We start from the raw sequence: 15,797 nt of genomic DNA, 5'->3' as shown, positions 1-15,797 counted from the left end.
ATATTCAATCATTTATTTGTTTTGTTTTAGTTCCTTATCAGTTACTAATTATTTATTCTTGGGTATTGGTTTGCCTGCCCGTGCTTTACCTTATGCCCTGACCTGTTTTTGTTTGGGGTCCTCCTGGGCTCATTGCCACTGGCGCTTGTTACTGGGTCGGGTGGGGGCTGCGTTCATTGAACGCCGCCTTTCCTTGTCGATCTTGTTTATCACATTCTAATATCCACTTGAATTACAAAAAGGTCTCTTATTTGTAAACTTGACCCAGGCCAATTCGAAACTAAACGACCGAAACTGTGTACTGCCATATTGATTGCCACAGCTGGAATATTGATGTTTTTTTATTTACAAGTGTTTTTAAAATAGATAAATACAGAATCCCTAAAGAAAGCCCAACACGGCAAAATTGAAAATGTTGCAGGTACTCAATTAAAGCCAATTCGGGATCATTGATACCAAATTCTGGAAACAAAGTGATCCCTCGGAAGCATTAATCACAACAAAATAACATAAGAATTGCAGACTCGGTTTGATTGAGTCTGTACATGAGGGATAATGAATAAGTGCAACATCTCTCACGCCCCCTAGCACCGGCTTATGTGGTACTCAATTCTCAAAATATGATAAACAAGATTAACAAGGAAAGGCAGCGTTCAATGAACACTTAATAGTGTTTCCAGAATTTTGTACTTCACAACAGCAGGTGTCAAGTGCCGTGTGGCAGCCGTAAAAAGTTGCCCCGTACTTCACTTCAGTGTTGTTATATTTTCTGGTCCTTCGGGATGATTGATGCCAGCACTATAAAGTGTTGAGAATTGAGTACCGCTCAACCGGTGCTAGGGGGCGTGAGTGATGTTGCACTATTTAATTCGTTTCCAGAATTTGGTATCAATGATCCCGAAGGATCAGAAAAATATAACAACACTAAAGTGAAGTACGGGGCAACTTTTTACGGCTGCTACACAGCACTTGACATCTTCTTTGAGAATATTACTGGTGAAACTGAGCATGTTGACAGATGATTCTTATATAGATGGTGGTACTCCAACGATTCTGTTAAGACGCAGGAACAGACTCTTACTGGTTATATTTTTGACTGACACATGAATTAACGCAGGGTTCCCACGCTATCCGGGAAAACGGGAAATGTCCTTTTAATTTGAAAACGGGGGCTCAATATCACAGATATGACGTCAAAACAAATCAATCTCAAGCTTGCTTGATTGGCCCGTGTTCAAAGCATATGAAAAAGATAAAAACTCACAGGTCTGGTTGTTTCCTTGGCAAGCAATTTTATCCTGATCGCCAAAAACCACGCTAAAAGCCAAAACTAAATCAATATAAACTAAACAATAGTATGGGTTGCGTTCATTGAACGCCGCCTTTCCTTGTTGATCTTGTTTATCATATTTTACACGAAATATTGTCAAGACTGAGCACGGTCAATTGGCTACACCATGTTTCGTACTTAAATGTCGGATGGTTAAAAAATAGTTAGAATAATTTGAGTTTTATTTGTCATTGAAATAGAAATTAACAGAATACCTTAAGAACGTCTAAAACGGCAAACTTGAAAAGGTTTTAGACTGAGGTTTGATTGAGCCTGTTTATGTATGGCACTTAAAGGTGCAATCCCGATAGCACCGGCTTAAGCAGAATTCAACATTTTAATATCAAATTATGAATTAAGAAACATCTGCAGATGTGTTCATATAGCGTTTATCATAGAACCTTCATTGTGACATGTTTCTGCCATAATTCCATAAAGCCTCTCCTGATCTATAGAACAGAGAATAACGATCTAGTCACTATGTGGAGTTGTGCCTTAATATAGATAGATTAACAAGCAAACTTATTGAACAACTTTGTCTTTTTTAGGTTTTTTTTCAACCCTTTTAACTGTAGCCTTTTAACATCTTATTAGGGGTTTTGTTGACTTCATACACACCTTATTAGGGGATTAAAGTTTGATTACTGGGAGAAATAAAAAAATTAATAATTCCTAATTAGGATTAAAAAAACCTTTTTTTAGGAGAAGAAATGAAACCTGTTCCGCATTATGTATCAAATTCTTATAAAGTTATAAAATTTTATTCATGACTGTTTCACCCGATTTCGAGCCTTATAATCCTAATTAGGCATAAAGTGGTTCTAATGAGGACTTATTTCTTTGAATAAGCCTTTTTAATTTAGGTTATAAGCTCCAAACTAGAATATAATATATTTATATCACATTTGTTTTCAAGTTCGTGTCGCGAATGTTATTATGTGATAATTATATGTGATTGTTGCACGTGTGCAATTAAGTACATGTATTTTTATTGCATAACGGTAATTTTGTACCATTTAAAAAAGCTTCGATAAATTTTGTTTTAGGGAATTAGATTAAATAAGATTAAATAATAAAAGCAAATGCGAATAAACAATTTATTATATCGGAGTCCTTGTTTCAAAAGTAAATTTCATCATACGTTTCAAGTTATTAATCTTTATTTAAACTCCGATATTTATTCCATTTAAGAAAATGTCCGGTTTCGACTTATCAGGCTCAGTTGCAAACAGAACAAAAGACTGGACGATTTCGTCATTGGGGAAACGCTCATTAACAGGATTGTACATGTAGAAAAAACGCTCGTCTATTTGGGTATTGTTGTGTGTTCCGGCAACAAAGTTCATAATGAATTCATCTTTTGAAAGGAATGTGTCTCCATCTAAGTCTATCAAATTGCACCAATCCGATGCAAAAACACGCACCTTCTCAGCTAAAGCAGTTGCGTTGGATTCATAACTTTGTTTCATCATGTTTATGAGATCATCTTTCGAGAGTTCTTTCTTGTTTTGGAAAAAGAAGACATTCCACAGTTTATCCATTTCTTTTATGATCTTCTTTATTTGCTTATCTGTCAGATCACTACGGGTTTTATAACGTCCTCTGTAAGAAAACAAATGATAACATAAATCAACAAGACGAGGCGACAAATGCATCTCTTAGCCCCTTAGCGGATCAGGTTGTTTTAACTCTGTTGTTGCTTTAAGATTGTAACACCCAAGATTATCTAAAATCATCATTCCAAGCGCCATATCATCAAAACTTTGTTGGTGCGCCATAAAACCAGACAAAATCAGAAAAGACGCATTACCGTATAAAAATGGAAAGACCTAATTAATCAAAGACTATCCTACAATTTTGTTATGCATCTGGATTTTTCTAAAGATAGATATTGCCCCTTATCATCAATAACAACATTTGTGTAAGAGATATGTGTTATAATTATCTGACGATACACAGGTAAAGATGCACCACATGTTTGTTGTATGATTGATACACCTTATGTTTTCCATATGTAAAACATATGTGCTTCATATGTTTTGAAAAACATGTATTTAAGAACATATGTTTTTCATATGTAAATAACATATGTTAAACAGGATCATATGAAAAACATGTGTCAACAAATATATGTGAAACTCATGACTTTACATGTTTTCATATGAATAAGTTTTCATATGTAAAATATATGTGAACTTTCATGTGTTTTTCATATAATAAATTTTATGATCATATATTTTGCAAGATTTACATCTTGAACAGTCTTAATTAGATTCTACATGATTATTAATAAATTCATAAAAGATTCTGTACAAATTGTAAATGTAGTAAATCTTTGAGGAAAAAGTTGACTTCACTTCCAATACTTCTTGTCATGTTAAAAAAAATCTTAATTTGAGCATCATATTTATGATATAAAACCATACAAATTTTTGTAAGTTCCAAAAAGCATCATTTATCAAAATATTACCGAATTTAACATTTTATGTAAATAGAGGGAGGTAATAAAAATTTTATTTTCTATAAAGTCTAAGTCAAATTGTTCAAAAAGAAATGAATGCATATATTTTAATGATTACATATAATATGTACAAATATTTGCATTTGCAGTACATATTTTAAATATTATTTGATGTTTGACAATTGTTTTATAAGCATAATTATATAAATATATATAATTTCACTTATGTGTGGTGTTGAGCACTTAACACTTGTTAAATTCTTATGAATTATCAAGTTCAAGCAAACCAAACACCGGAACACAATTTACCATTTGTAATTAAAAACATGATTCATTTGAATCCATATGTGAAAAAACTAATTATTAGTCTATTCCATAAATGTAACATACAGTGTCCTTTTCGCGAAGATACACTGTTTCTTACCATATGAAAAACATATGTTATTCATGTGCATCCATGTGAAAAACAAATGAAAAACATGTGTCTGCACCATATGTAATAAATATGGGGAACTTTCCTTGGAGGCACCATATGTTTCTACCATAAGTAAGACATGTGTGTCACATACGTTTAACATGTGGTGCATTTTTACCTGTATACACTTTATATTAACACGAGTTAAAAGAGAATCATTTGCATATTCAACGACCGATTGGCGGTGACATTTCATTTTCATAAACTCATAATTTCATTGTCATGAATTTGCAATTCTAAAATCGTGAATTACCGTTTTCAACATGCGAACTCTATGATTTAACTTAATAAATTTCAACTTCACGAATTGTACCGGTACTTCGCAAAATCATGGTTTGAATTTCAGAATTTCAGCTTTGTGAATTCACAATTTCATCTTCACTCTTCACAAACTCGCGATTTCAACTTCACAAATTCAACTTTTTGAATTCATGTTTTGCACTTGACAAATTAAATTTCACAAAGTTGGTAGCGTGAATTAACGAAGTTGAACTCGCGAAGATGAAATCATGAATTCGTAAAATTTGAAACCGTGTATCCACGAAGCTGAAATTCATCAAGTTGAAATCGTGAAATAATGAAGTTGGCATTGTGAATTCGTGAAGATGGACAAGAGAATTCAAAGAATTGAAATGTCACCATGTTTTTTGTTATATTTAACTCAATGTGATTTAAAACTATAAAAGTGACCTATCCCTGGTCTTAAGATATTCATTCTTCGGGCTTTGTGAGATCAATAAATTGATACTGAATTTCATAAATTGTCCTTTTTGATTTTCTAATAAAGTTTTTGTCAACATTTTTACTTACTCAAATACTTTGGGGTCTTCCAATGAAAGAAGTCCATCATGATTGAAATCAACAAATTCAAAGAATTTTCCCCACTTATCAATAAGGTACGTGTTCGCCTAGAAAAATAAATGGATAAGTTTACATGTTATATGCGATTAGAGACTCAGTTTGTAATATTTTTTACCATATTTACATTGAGTGATTCTTGCAAAAAGGACTTTTTGTGTCGCCTTGAAAAGGTGACATATAGGGGTTACTTTTGTCGGCGGTGTCGGCGGCGGCGTCTGTGTAGTTGTCGGCGTCGGCGTCCGCTAAAGCTTGTCCGGAGCATAACTCAGTCACTATAAGTCTGATTGACTTCAAACTTGGTATGCATGCTTCTTTCAGTAACCCGAAGTGCAGTGCACAAGGACCGGTACTCTGCAGTTCTTATTTTTTGAGTTATTGCCCTTTGTTAATTTTCATACTTTAATTTTGTCCCGGCCATTTCTCTTCAACTAAAAAAGCTATAGACTTGAAACTTCATAGGATGATAGATCTCATTAAGAAGAAATGCAGTGCACAAGAACCAGTACTCTGCACTTCCTAATTTTTGAGTTATTGCCCTTTGTTTTTGTCCGGGCCATTTCTCCTAATGTATAAAAGCCATGGACTTGAAACTTCATAGGATGATAGGTCTCATTAAGAAGAAGTGCAGTGCACAAGAACTGGTACTCTGCATTTCTTATTTTTTGAGTTATTGCCCTTTTTTAATTTTCATACTTTATTTTTGTCCGGGCCATTTCTCCTAATGTATAAAAGCCATGGACTTGAAACTTCATAGGATGATAGGTCTCATTAAGAAGAAGTGCAGTGCACAAGAACTGGTACTCTGCATTTCTTACTTTATTTTTGAGTAATTGCCCTTTGTTTATTTTCATTTTTTAATTTTGTCCGGGCCATTTCTCCTTAAGTATAAAAGCTATGGACTTGAAACTTCATAGGATGATAGATCTCATTATTAAGAAGTGCAGTGCACAAGAATCCGTACTTTGTATTTCTTAATTTTTGAGTTATGGCCCTTTGTTAATTTTCATACTTAATTTTTGTCCAGGCCATTTCTCCGAAGTATAAAAGTTATGGACTTGAAACTTCATAGGATGAAAGATCTCATTAAAAAGAAGTGCAGTGCATAAGAACTGATACTCTGCATTTCTTATTTTTGAGTAATTGCCCTTTGTTGATTTTCTTACTTTATTTTTGTCCTGGTCATTTCTCCTCAAGTATGAAAGCTATGGACTTGAAACATTATAGAATGATAGATCTTATTGATAAGAAGTGCAGTATACAGAAATGCTGCTCTGCACATATTATTTTTTTAGTTATTGCCCTTTGTTATTTTTCATATTTCATTTTTGTCCTGGCCATTTCCCCTAAACTACATTGTTCACAAGGCGACACATCCGACTTGCGGAGTTCTAGTTTAATGTATAAAGTACTTTCCCTGTTCACTTTGTAATATTTTACTTTTAAATCGTCCTTAAAATTTTCATGAAAATTTGCATGAGAATAAAAACACGTTGCTTTTGTCATAAGTTAGAAAGTTGACAGTGGATGCGATATACAGTAAGTTATATTTGCGCCATTCGTATTTGCAACAGGTGTTTTAACCTCAATATATAATTCCTTATTTACAAATCAAACTAATACTGATCAGTGAAAATTGTATTTTTATAGTACATTTCGAAGATAACGTTAAAGGGTCTCCAATTAGTGAGATCATGATGTGTAAGTCGACTGATTTTAATTGGATTTAATTTGACGTCTAAACATAAGTCAATTTATATTATTTTCAAAGATAAAAAAACAACGTTTAGTTCGCCGAACCTTGTCTAGATAAGACTTATTAAGCTTGATATTTTTGTCTAGGTGAAAAGGTATCCTTTCGTCTTTTGTAGAACAAATAACTTCAAGTATTTTTAGAAAAGTGACTAAGAATGACAAATATGGCACAGTTTTTGTGAATGAACTAACTTGTATTAAAACATCTGATCAAATCGAACAAATATTAGATGATGATCGCACTAAATGGAGGCCTTTTAACATTTCCGTACCTTTCATCATATGTCAAAAAATTCCTTTGAACCAAGAGTTTGTTTTAGTATTGAATAATAGATTTTGTTATGTATATGATAGATTTTATTGTGTACATTATTGTATAGTTAATTACAATATATTACTTCAATCAGTCATGTAAAAAATACTAAAATGACATCGATATTCAATGAATCATTCGGAAAAAAACCTTTTTCATTCAGATAAAGTACTACATTTTGATATTAAAATGTGACTTATTTGCTGGCCGTGTAGTTACACAACGTTTAAAATTAATTGTCATAAAAGACTTTCTAACTTTAGTGAAGAATGGCTTCAATCATCGACGTTCCTTATGTTCTCTAGTTCCCTTCGACGCTAGTAAAAAATCCCTGGTCCCTTATGGCTTTGATATCCGAGTCAAAGGTGAGTAGTCGGACAAATTATGATTTTACGCTAGGTAGAAATATAACAACCCACGAAAAAACAAGATAAAACTAATTTGCTTTAAAATATATTTTCTGAAGAAAAAAATAGATATTGCTGTAGGTAGTACGATTTACCTTTAAATTGTCGTAAATTTAATACAATCTTCTACTGTAACAGTTAATTAACATAGTAACAACCATACTGTTGCTATGGGTTAAAGATATATTATGCCCAAATTTGATATTTCAAAGTACTGATAATTTCTAGACAGTTTCTTTTTTAAAATGTAAAGTTAACATCGTTTGAGTAACGTTTCACACTACACAATATATAGGTTCACATAAAGATAGACATAGTATATATGTAAAACTTTAATTTTATAAAATAAAAATGAGAAATTTCAGAAAATAAATTAATTCTTCAAAGCAGTTATGATGCTTATAAAATGTTTTGTTAAAGTATATATTTGTTCTTATATACCTTGCTTTGTTCTTGCTCGACAGCATCAACACAAACTACAAAAAAGCGACATCTTATATACTGCAAAATCCTATATTAACTACATATCTCATAACATGTCATTTTACATATGATTATTTTTAAAATGCCTTATCCGGTGAAAAGCCTGAAAAAACACTTTGTGTTAAAACTCCCTATAAATCAATTTCAATTTCTCAACTAAGACAGGTAGAATGCAATTTTTGAAAACAATCTGCAAATTGCAGTTCTATTTGTCTAAAATCTTGTTTTTTTAATATGTTCCAAGATGTTCCTGCCAGACTCCGCCGAAAAAAATTCTTAGCAATCAAAGTACATTCCCTCGTAATTTTAAGCATAATCATAAAACAATTGGAAATTAAAGCCAAATTGTCTGTATCTACTATATACATGCATTTTGATGAATAAGTTACCGGAGCAATAATGTTCTAAAATCTAGCAAATCAATATTTCTACTAAAGTAAAACAGACTGTGATAGTGTCCAAAGCACACACAATAAAAAAAACCAAAGATAAAACAGATAAAACATTGTACTCATATATCAATTATAAGAAAAAAGGATGCTTCAGTTTAAATTTTTATTAATATCTGTAATGTCTTATACAAGGAGAACAAAGAAGGCTAATTGCGTTTGTATAAAATAACTGTGTTTATGACAAATTAACAGAAAACAAATAAACATCATGCTAAATTTACAAAGACTGTTATCGTGTTAACGAAGGTAAAATGAAACATTTAACAAAACGTAATATATCCGTGAAAAGAAAATGCAAATAAAGACTCTTGCTGAAAGAAAAATGTATGTAATTAAACAGAGATATGCACAGAAAGCGAACAAAAGAGCCATGCTAAAATTGAAAGGACTAATATTATTTTCAATACTCAAAGAGCCAAATGAATGGAAAATCTTGGTAAATTGAAATAGCCTGTAAATATAACAAATTAACAGAAAGCAAATACAAAAATGTCTTAATTGAAAAGATTATGATTATTTCCAAACCACCCAAACAAATAAAGTCTTGCTAATGTTAAAAGGTAATTATAATGTCTTATACAAAGAAAGTAATAAAAAGATCAAGCTTATGGACAAGACAATATCTTCAATGTATAGAGAACTCAAATGTTAATCAAATAAAGACTCGTGCTTTTCAATTAGGCAATGTATGCTTGAAATACTGTTATTACCTTCAACAAAAAGTGAACAAATTTTCAAAAAAAAGGAATATTAAACCGTAAATAAAATATTTGCATGTGCAAGATAAAATAATTTAAAATTTTTATTGAATTGCAAAGAATCTTTCAATCAATACATTGAAAGATAACTAACGTGTTTTACCTGTTAGACTCAGAGCAAATAACAACGTTACTGACCAAAGCACCATTGTTTGCATGTATCGTTGTTCTTCGTTAACACCTGTGAATAATATTATAGTGGTCTGGTATATATAAAGATCATCATCAACAACAACAACCGAACATCCTCCTTTAGTTTTAGTTAAGGCCCATAACATTATCAAAATATTGTATAGAAAGATGCTTGCTGCACATTACAAAATACAATGATTAAATGTTTTGTATGACTGTCTTTACCTAATGTATCAATGGTAAGTTTGTGTATGTATATATATGAAACTTTCATCTCTATTTGATTACTAAAAAAGGTGTAAAATGTGTTTTAACCCAGGTAGTGTCTCCAGAATTCCCTACAGAAATTGGCCTTCCAGCAGTCTGAATGAGCCAATTGATATTTTCCCTAGTAATGACAAGTTGCGACAAACTTGCTTGTGGGTCCGGGTTGGATCCCGTTAAATGTATTCTAGTAGTGCTGGATGACGCCACAAGCAAGTGACACTTACGACATTATTTAGAATTTAATGCCTTACAAACTTGATCCGAAAAAAAAAAAAAACACTTAAACCGGCACAATATGCATACGTGATGTAATGTGTATTGGACAGGAAACTAGAGACATTCGGAAAGGATACGGCCGTGCGTCTTAGGTAGAAAGGGATAAGGTCATTCATGGAAACCAGCTGGAACCGATTCATGTCAACAACGATGTCTCTGTTTGAGTGTTTATAATATTTGCTAAAATAAAAAAAAACACGAACAGACACAGAAGTGAAACCATCGACGTTCCGTAATTTTGTTTGATAGCGTTCTGACACAAAATAATTCCAAAGCCACTATAAGGACTCGAACCATCAGCGGTTAGGGGCAAGTGGATTATATAAACTATTGTAACCACTCGGCCACGATAGCCTTTTCACAAAAACATATACATCATGAAATTAAATAGAAGATTTTTTTCAGTACTGTGCTTATTATACATTTATTAGGTAATTTAAAAATGGCATAAAAGGAAACGTTAAAATGCTTTTTCAATTAGTGCGATCATAATGTGCATTTACGAAATAAGTGCAAGTGTCATTTTCTTTAAAAGTCAACTTGTACCATATGTTTGATCTTCTTACGAAAAATTTGGGTTTTTAGGTTTAGAAAAACGATTTACATTATGCAACGTCATTTTGTCACAGGATTGTAGGCAATGCATTTTTATATCAGTGTCTTCAGCAAATATTTCCTATTTAATTTCTAAAAAATGTTCCTTTTTCTTGTAATGCAAACATAAACAATTAATTTCTAAAGAATTTTCCTATTTCTTGTAATGCAAACTTAAAAAAGAAAATCAAATCTAAACATACCCCTGTTTCTTTTCTTCCAAGATTTACAGTTTTACACTTCTAAAGACATACACTTCTTATACCTTAGCTATCCTGTACGAAACTGGTTGTGATATTCTATGTAAGTAACGGTCTTGTAGCAAACAACAGTTATAAAAATCATCACAAAATAATAAAACAACACGTTTTATACATATGAATATTTAAATACAATTCACGACAGCTGGATTCTATTTCTGCTTTATTTTTTACATAATGTTATGTCTTTTAAGAAAGCTTTTCGTCATTTCTACAGCAGTTACAATCGCTGACAAAACAGTGTTCAAGTTAATGTTTTGTCTTATCTAAAAATCATATCTCTTAACAGTTATCCTAACAATAGGCAAACATCTGTTGCTTCTGAAATCTCTTGAAACGGTTAAGATCTATATATATCTTTTGTTCTTAAACTATGTATACTAGTTAAAGGGATACTAAGGCAAATTAATGACACATATATCAAAATTATCGCATGTACTCGAGTAACGCTAAAAGACATTTGTAAAGGTCCAAGCCATGAATTCGTACTCCAAATTAAATAGTTTGACGGTTCTAAGCCGAACAATTAATCTAGTACCTACGATAGATTGCAAGTAGAAAAATTCTTATGATCAAATCATGTAAGTAGCCACTAAAGTCAGATTTACAGCAAGCCCATACCAAAGAAGTACACAAATCTCCAACATTTTTACTCTAGAGCAAACACTGCAGAACAAATAATACTACTTCTTATATCGTAATGCAATAGATTCTCAACACAAAAACAAGTACACACAGAGTTCTACAAAGATACCAATCCTTCTGAGAAAATAACCTAGGAAAACGCCCCAACGTTCCGTAATTTTTACATGTTCGTGAAGTGGCAAACAAACCTAACAAGCATAGCAGAGTGGCATGACCGCTTATCAGACACACACCTTTAAAAGAAAACTAAGAAAAAATCGATATCAGACATGAAACCCCCAAACCACCCAGTCCTTCGGCACAACAAATACGCCACCTATACAATCCTTTATGCCAATTCACATATCTCCACCGCAAATACAAGTTTCTCTACATCAAACATATCCATTCAAACTCAACTCGCCCACCGCGCGCCCACGCTTCTCTCTCCACTCTCTCGCGCCTTCACCACCCCAGAACTCTTTCCCGCTCTTGCGCAATCTAAGACAAATGTAAATTTAATAATTTTAAGCACCCCAAAATAAAAGAAGCAATTACGCATGTTCCTGAAACGTCACCGTTATCACTTACGACTCAATTCGTTTACATATGAATCCGAGTTTTATAAATACTCCAGCTAATATGTGCTTTATAATAGACATGCGACGTAATCATTGACAACATCCATTGAGTAAACCAGTCTCTGCATGTGTCTGGAGTCGAATAGAACCTAACGCGTAGATGTCTGACAAGATTAATAAGTAACACAAAAGAGAAAATATAATACAAAACCAAATGCAAACATCAATTCAATGAATAATTGAAAAAAATATAACAAGAACAGCCAACCCTCGGAAAGCGTCTGCGAAAATATGTAATATTTTACCTTTTTTGCGTCAATTATATACCTGGATCACACACAAGATAAATTATAGATATTACCAAAATAGAAATTGACACGAGTCTAACTGGATCCTCAACTGAATCCATTACTGAAATCTTATCCGAAGTTGGATACTATCTGTTGCAACTGACTGATATATAACGTAGATATAGACAGATTATGCACTAACTATAAAAACCAACCTAATAATTACAATAAGAAAATACACATAAAATAAACTTTACAATATCAATATCAGTCATGTCCAGATGTTATAATCGTCAAAACAAATAGAATATAATCTTAAATATAATTGACCATAAAAGAATAAAATAATACACACACTTAAGAAGAATAGATCCCATTATCCTATAATAAATAAAATCCTCTGTTGGTGTTTGTGAAGTTATTAAACTACGCCTATATCAACTTGGCTCAGATATGAATTATTGCTGCTCATAGTTTTGCTCCTCACAAACAAGAAAAAAAAACAATAGTACTCAACAAGAACGTTCATAATGAATAATAAATAGGCACTAGATAATCTGAATATATATCACTCGAGGAATTTAACATCAATAACATGATCCTCCTTTTTAACTAAATTATCTCCTACACTATCCATATAAACAAACTATGCGGAAAAAGAGACGCCTAACATATTGAAGTTAATTAGTACATCTAGACCCTCTGAATATATTACTGTTTTATTTATGCTATAAATGAGCATAGCAGACTACTATGAGCTTAACTGCAGTGTGTGCGCTCCAGAACAATATTCATCCAAATAATTAAGCTGATAGAATTAACAGATCTCCGCGAAGTAAAATACTTAGATATAGACATAGGATAAAGTGGATACTCACTTACTCAATAATTTATAACCATTGATAGAGATCTCTCTATTAGATCATCGATAATAAAGTATGGTGGAACAAAACAACACAAACCATGCAATAAATAATAAATAATCACCGATATCTAAAATCAATGAATATCGGTTCATATACACACTACCAAATCTCACAAACATAGAAATAAAAAACCTAAGAGAGTGATCAATATATAGCTAACTAAAAAAGTTGAAACTCTCCCCAATCCACTAATCTGCGGTTTATACACGGTTTAAATCTATTGAAACTATGTGGAATACTCGCTAAACGTTTCCTGTAGCAGAACGGAACATATAAGAACCAAACTACATTACTCTCTAAAAAACAAGTCGACATATCTCCTAAAACATATACTGATGATACACCATTATGCCACATTACAAAGAATGCCAAATCTCTAACACCAATAAATAAACATAAAAATAGAATAATAGTAATGCAATAATTTAGAAACTCATTATTCAAATTATAATCTGTTCACCCTTTGAATATTTAGTCATTCAACATCTAATATAATCTAAGTCCTCTATATGAGATCACGAGAACAATAGTATTCGCGAGATAATAGAAATGCTACATACCTCAAACAATTTTAGCTATACTAATACCCACAAATCCACTCATCGATCTCGTAATCTCGGCATTACAAACCTCGGTCGAGAGAATCTCCTCTACAACTTATAAACTAGATAGGTTCCATGACCTATAATAATGTACAAAATACATATACAAAAGACTTCTTAGGTGCTGTTATACCCAAAGCATAATTTCACCACTTGTCCATGCCAAGTGCACAAAGTACACTGAAATTGAAGAGCCAAGACAACCCATATTCTCTCTCACCACCATTAGGATAGTCCTAACACATACAATGTATATACTATGCCAACAAGGAAATCAGATCATCCAGACAACAGAGTGAGCTAATTCAAAAATATCAGCTGTGCCTTGTTCCTTATGTATAGGCATGACCCCAATCCTCAAAAAGGAATAAATAATTTAAAGTATAGCATGTTGAACAACGTTCTATCTAACTATAGACACGCAAAGCCAAATAATACCAAACAATACTAACTGTTTGCGAGAAACTCCAATTAAACTAAAATCAACAGCTAGACAAAAGTCATTATACAAGTAAAGCATTATAACAATATTACTTACACACACAACTTACATTTACAAATATTATATATACAATATAAATCCATAGAGATATGCCACTTAAACATTAATGATTGTAAAATTTTATTTTCTCTGTTCGCCTGTTGATTTTTTTCAAATGATTTTGTAGGTGTCATTCCCAAATTACAACAGAATTTTACTACAGTCGACTCTCGTTATCTCGAAGTCATTGGAACCGTCCAAAAATATCGAGATAACGAAATGTCGAGATAAACACATAAGGGTTTGAATAAGGCAGAAACTGATTTTTACAAAAGACATGTACATACCTTATGTCAAATAAACTATGATATCCCAATGTTTTGTTTTAATATGCCTAGTCAATATTTAAATAAGTAACATTAGTGGATGTTTACCACATACGGGTTTCTGTGATAAAAACACATAATGAGGTTTACTCAGATATACACCAATATAGTGAAAACATTGTTTTCAGGGTGGTTGATCCGGATATTCTCCCGGGTTATTTATCGGGTCTTTCTCGATGTTGTCCGGCCGCTGATTGATTTGGTGGTGATGTTTTGAAACAATATTGCAACGATAGCGTTTTTATACTTTCACTATTTCATTTACATTTAAAGTCATAATGAATGGCTACAGTGTTCAAATATTTATAAAGAACATTAAATTAACTCATTTTGGACATAAGTCAATCAACACCATAAGTAGATTAACTTTTATAAAAACAGCTTAACGTGTTACAAACATAATCATCATAATGACACGCGCCTTAGCAATAATCGTCTAGTTTGTGTTTTTCACACGTCTGAAGGGAACAGACGAAAGAAAACTATTAGTAGAGATAAACAAAGGATAATAGTGTGAAAACAACTGTTGGGGCTGAAATTGTACATCGAGATACTGAAAATATCGAAATAAACAAATATTTCCAATTAGATAAAGAAGGAAGAAAATCGGGACTTTCAAAATTTCATCGAGATAACGAAATATCGAGAAAAGCGATGTCGAGATAACGATAGTTGACTGTATTGCGCGACTGGATAATTCCTGCGTGTTCGTCATTTTCCCGTTGTAAACAATATTGGCGTCTGGTGTTTCTAGCGATATCGACACAAATTAACGAAAATGACGTCCATAATTTTAAAGAAGTACTAAAATAAATGAAGTCATAAAAGAAACATGCGATGTTTAGTGCGTTTTCAACGTTGATTATTTATTTTTTAGCAAAAAAATATACGATAACTAACAGCGTTTTTCTACCGTGCTCCGGGTGCGGTGTAAATACTTTATAAAAGCAATGTAAAATAATTTAACTGTTTCTTCAAAATGTGTTGATAATATTCTACAAGGTATGCTGATTAAATTTCATTACAAAACACGTTGACGTTCAAGATAATAAAAAAAAAACTCTACGAATTTTTTGATAACCCCTC

At 32.2% G+C, this 15,797-nt stretch overlaps 1 protein-coding gene across 1 annotated transcript; it reads right to left on the bottom strand.

Annotated features, from left to right (window-relative positions):
* Positions 1 to 2,413: 2,413 nt before the first annotated feature.
* On the bottom strand, positions 2,414 to 10,922 carry LOC132746387 (sarcoplasmic calcium-binding protein-like). Its single transcript, XM_060735508.1, has 5 exons — positions 10,765 to 10,922; positions 9,396 to 9,473; positions 8,041 to 8,075; positions 5,077 to 5,174; positions 2,414 to 2,932 (listed from the first exon to the last, which is right to left on the bottom strand). The coding sequence occupies exons 2-5, from the start codon at positions 9,448 to 9,450 to the stop codon at positions 2,494 to 2,496; spliced, it is 627 nt and encodes a 208-aa protein (XP_060591491.1). The 5' UTR covers positions 9,451 to 9,473; positions 10,765 to 10,922; the 3' UTR covers positions 2,414 to 2,493.
* Positions 10,923 to 15,797: the final 4,875 nt, after the last annotated feature.

Source organism: Ruditapes philippinarum, unplaced genomic scaffold, assembly GCF_026571515.1.
Source record: "Ruditapes philippinarum isolate M1 unplaced genomic scaffold, ASM2657151v2 ctg2567_1_1_1_1, whole genome shotgun sequence".
NCBI classification, from domain to species: Eukaryota; Metazoa; Mollusca; class Bivalvia; order Venerida; family Veneridae; genus Ruditapes; species Ruditapes philippinarum.
The sequence above is the reverse complement of the archived record's forward strand: the minus strand, read 5'-3'. Positions and strand labels throughout refer to the sequence as shown.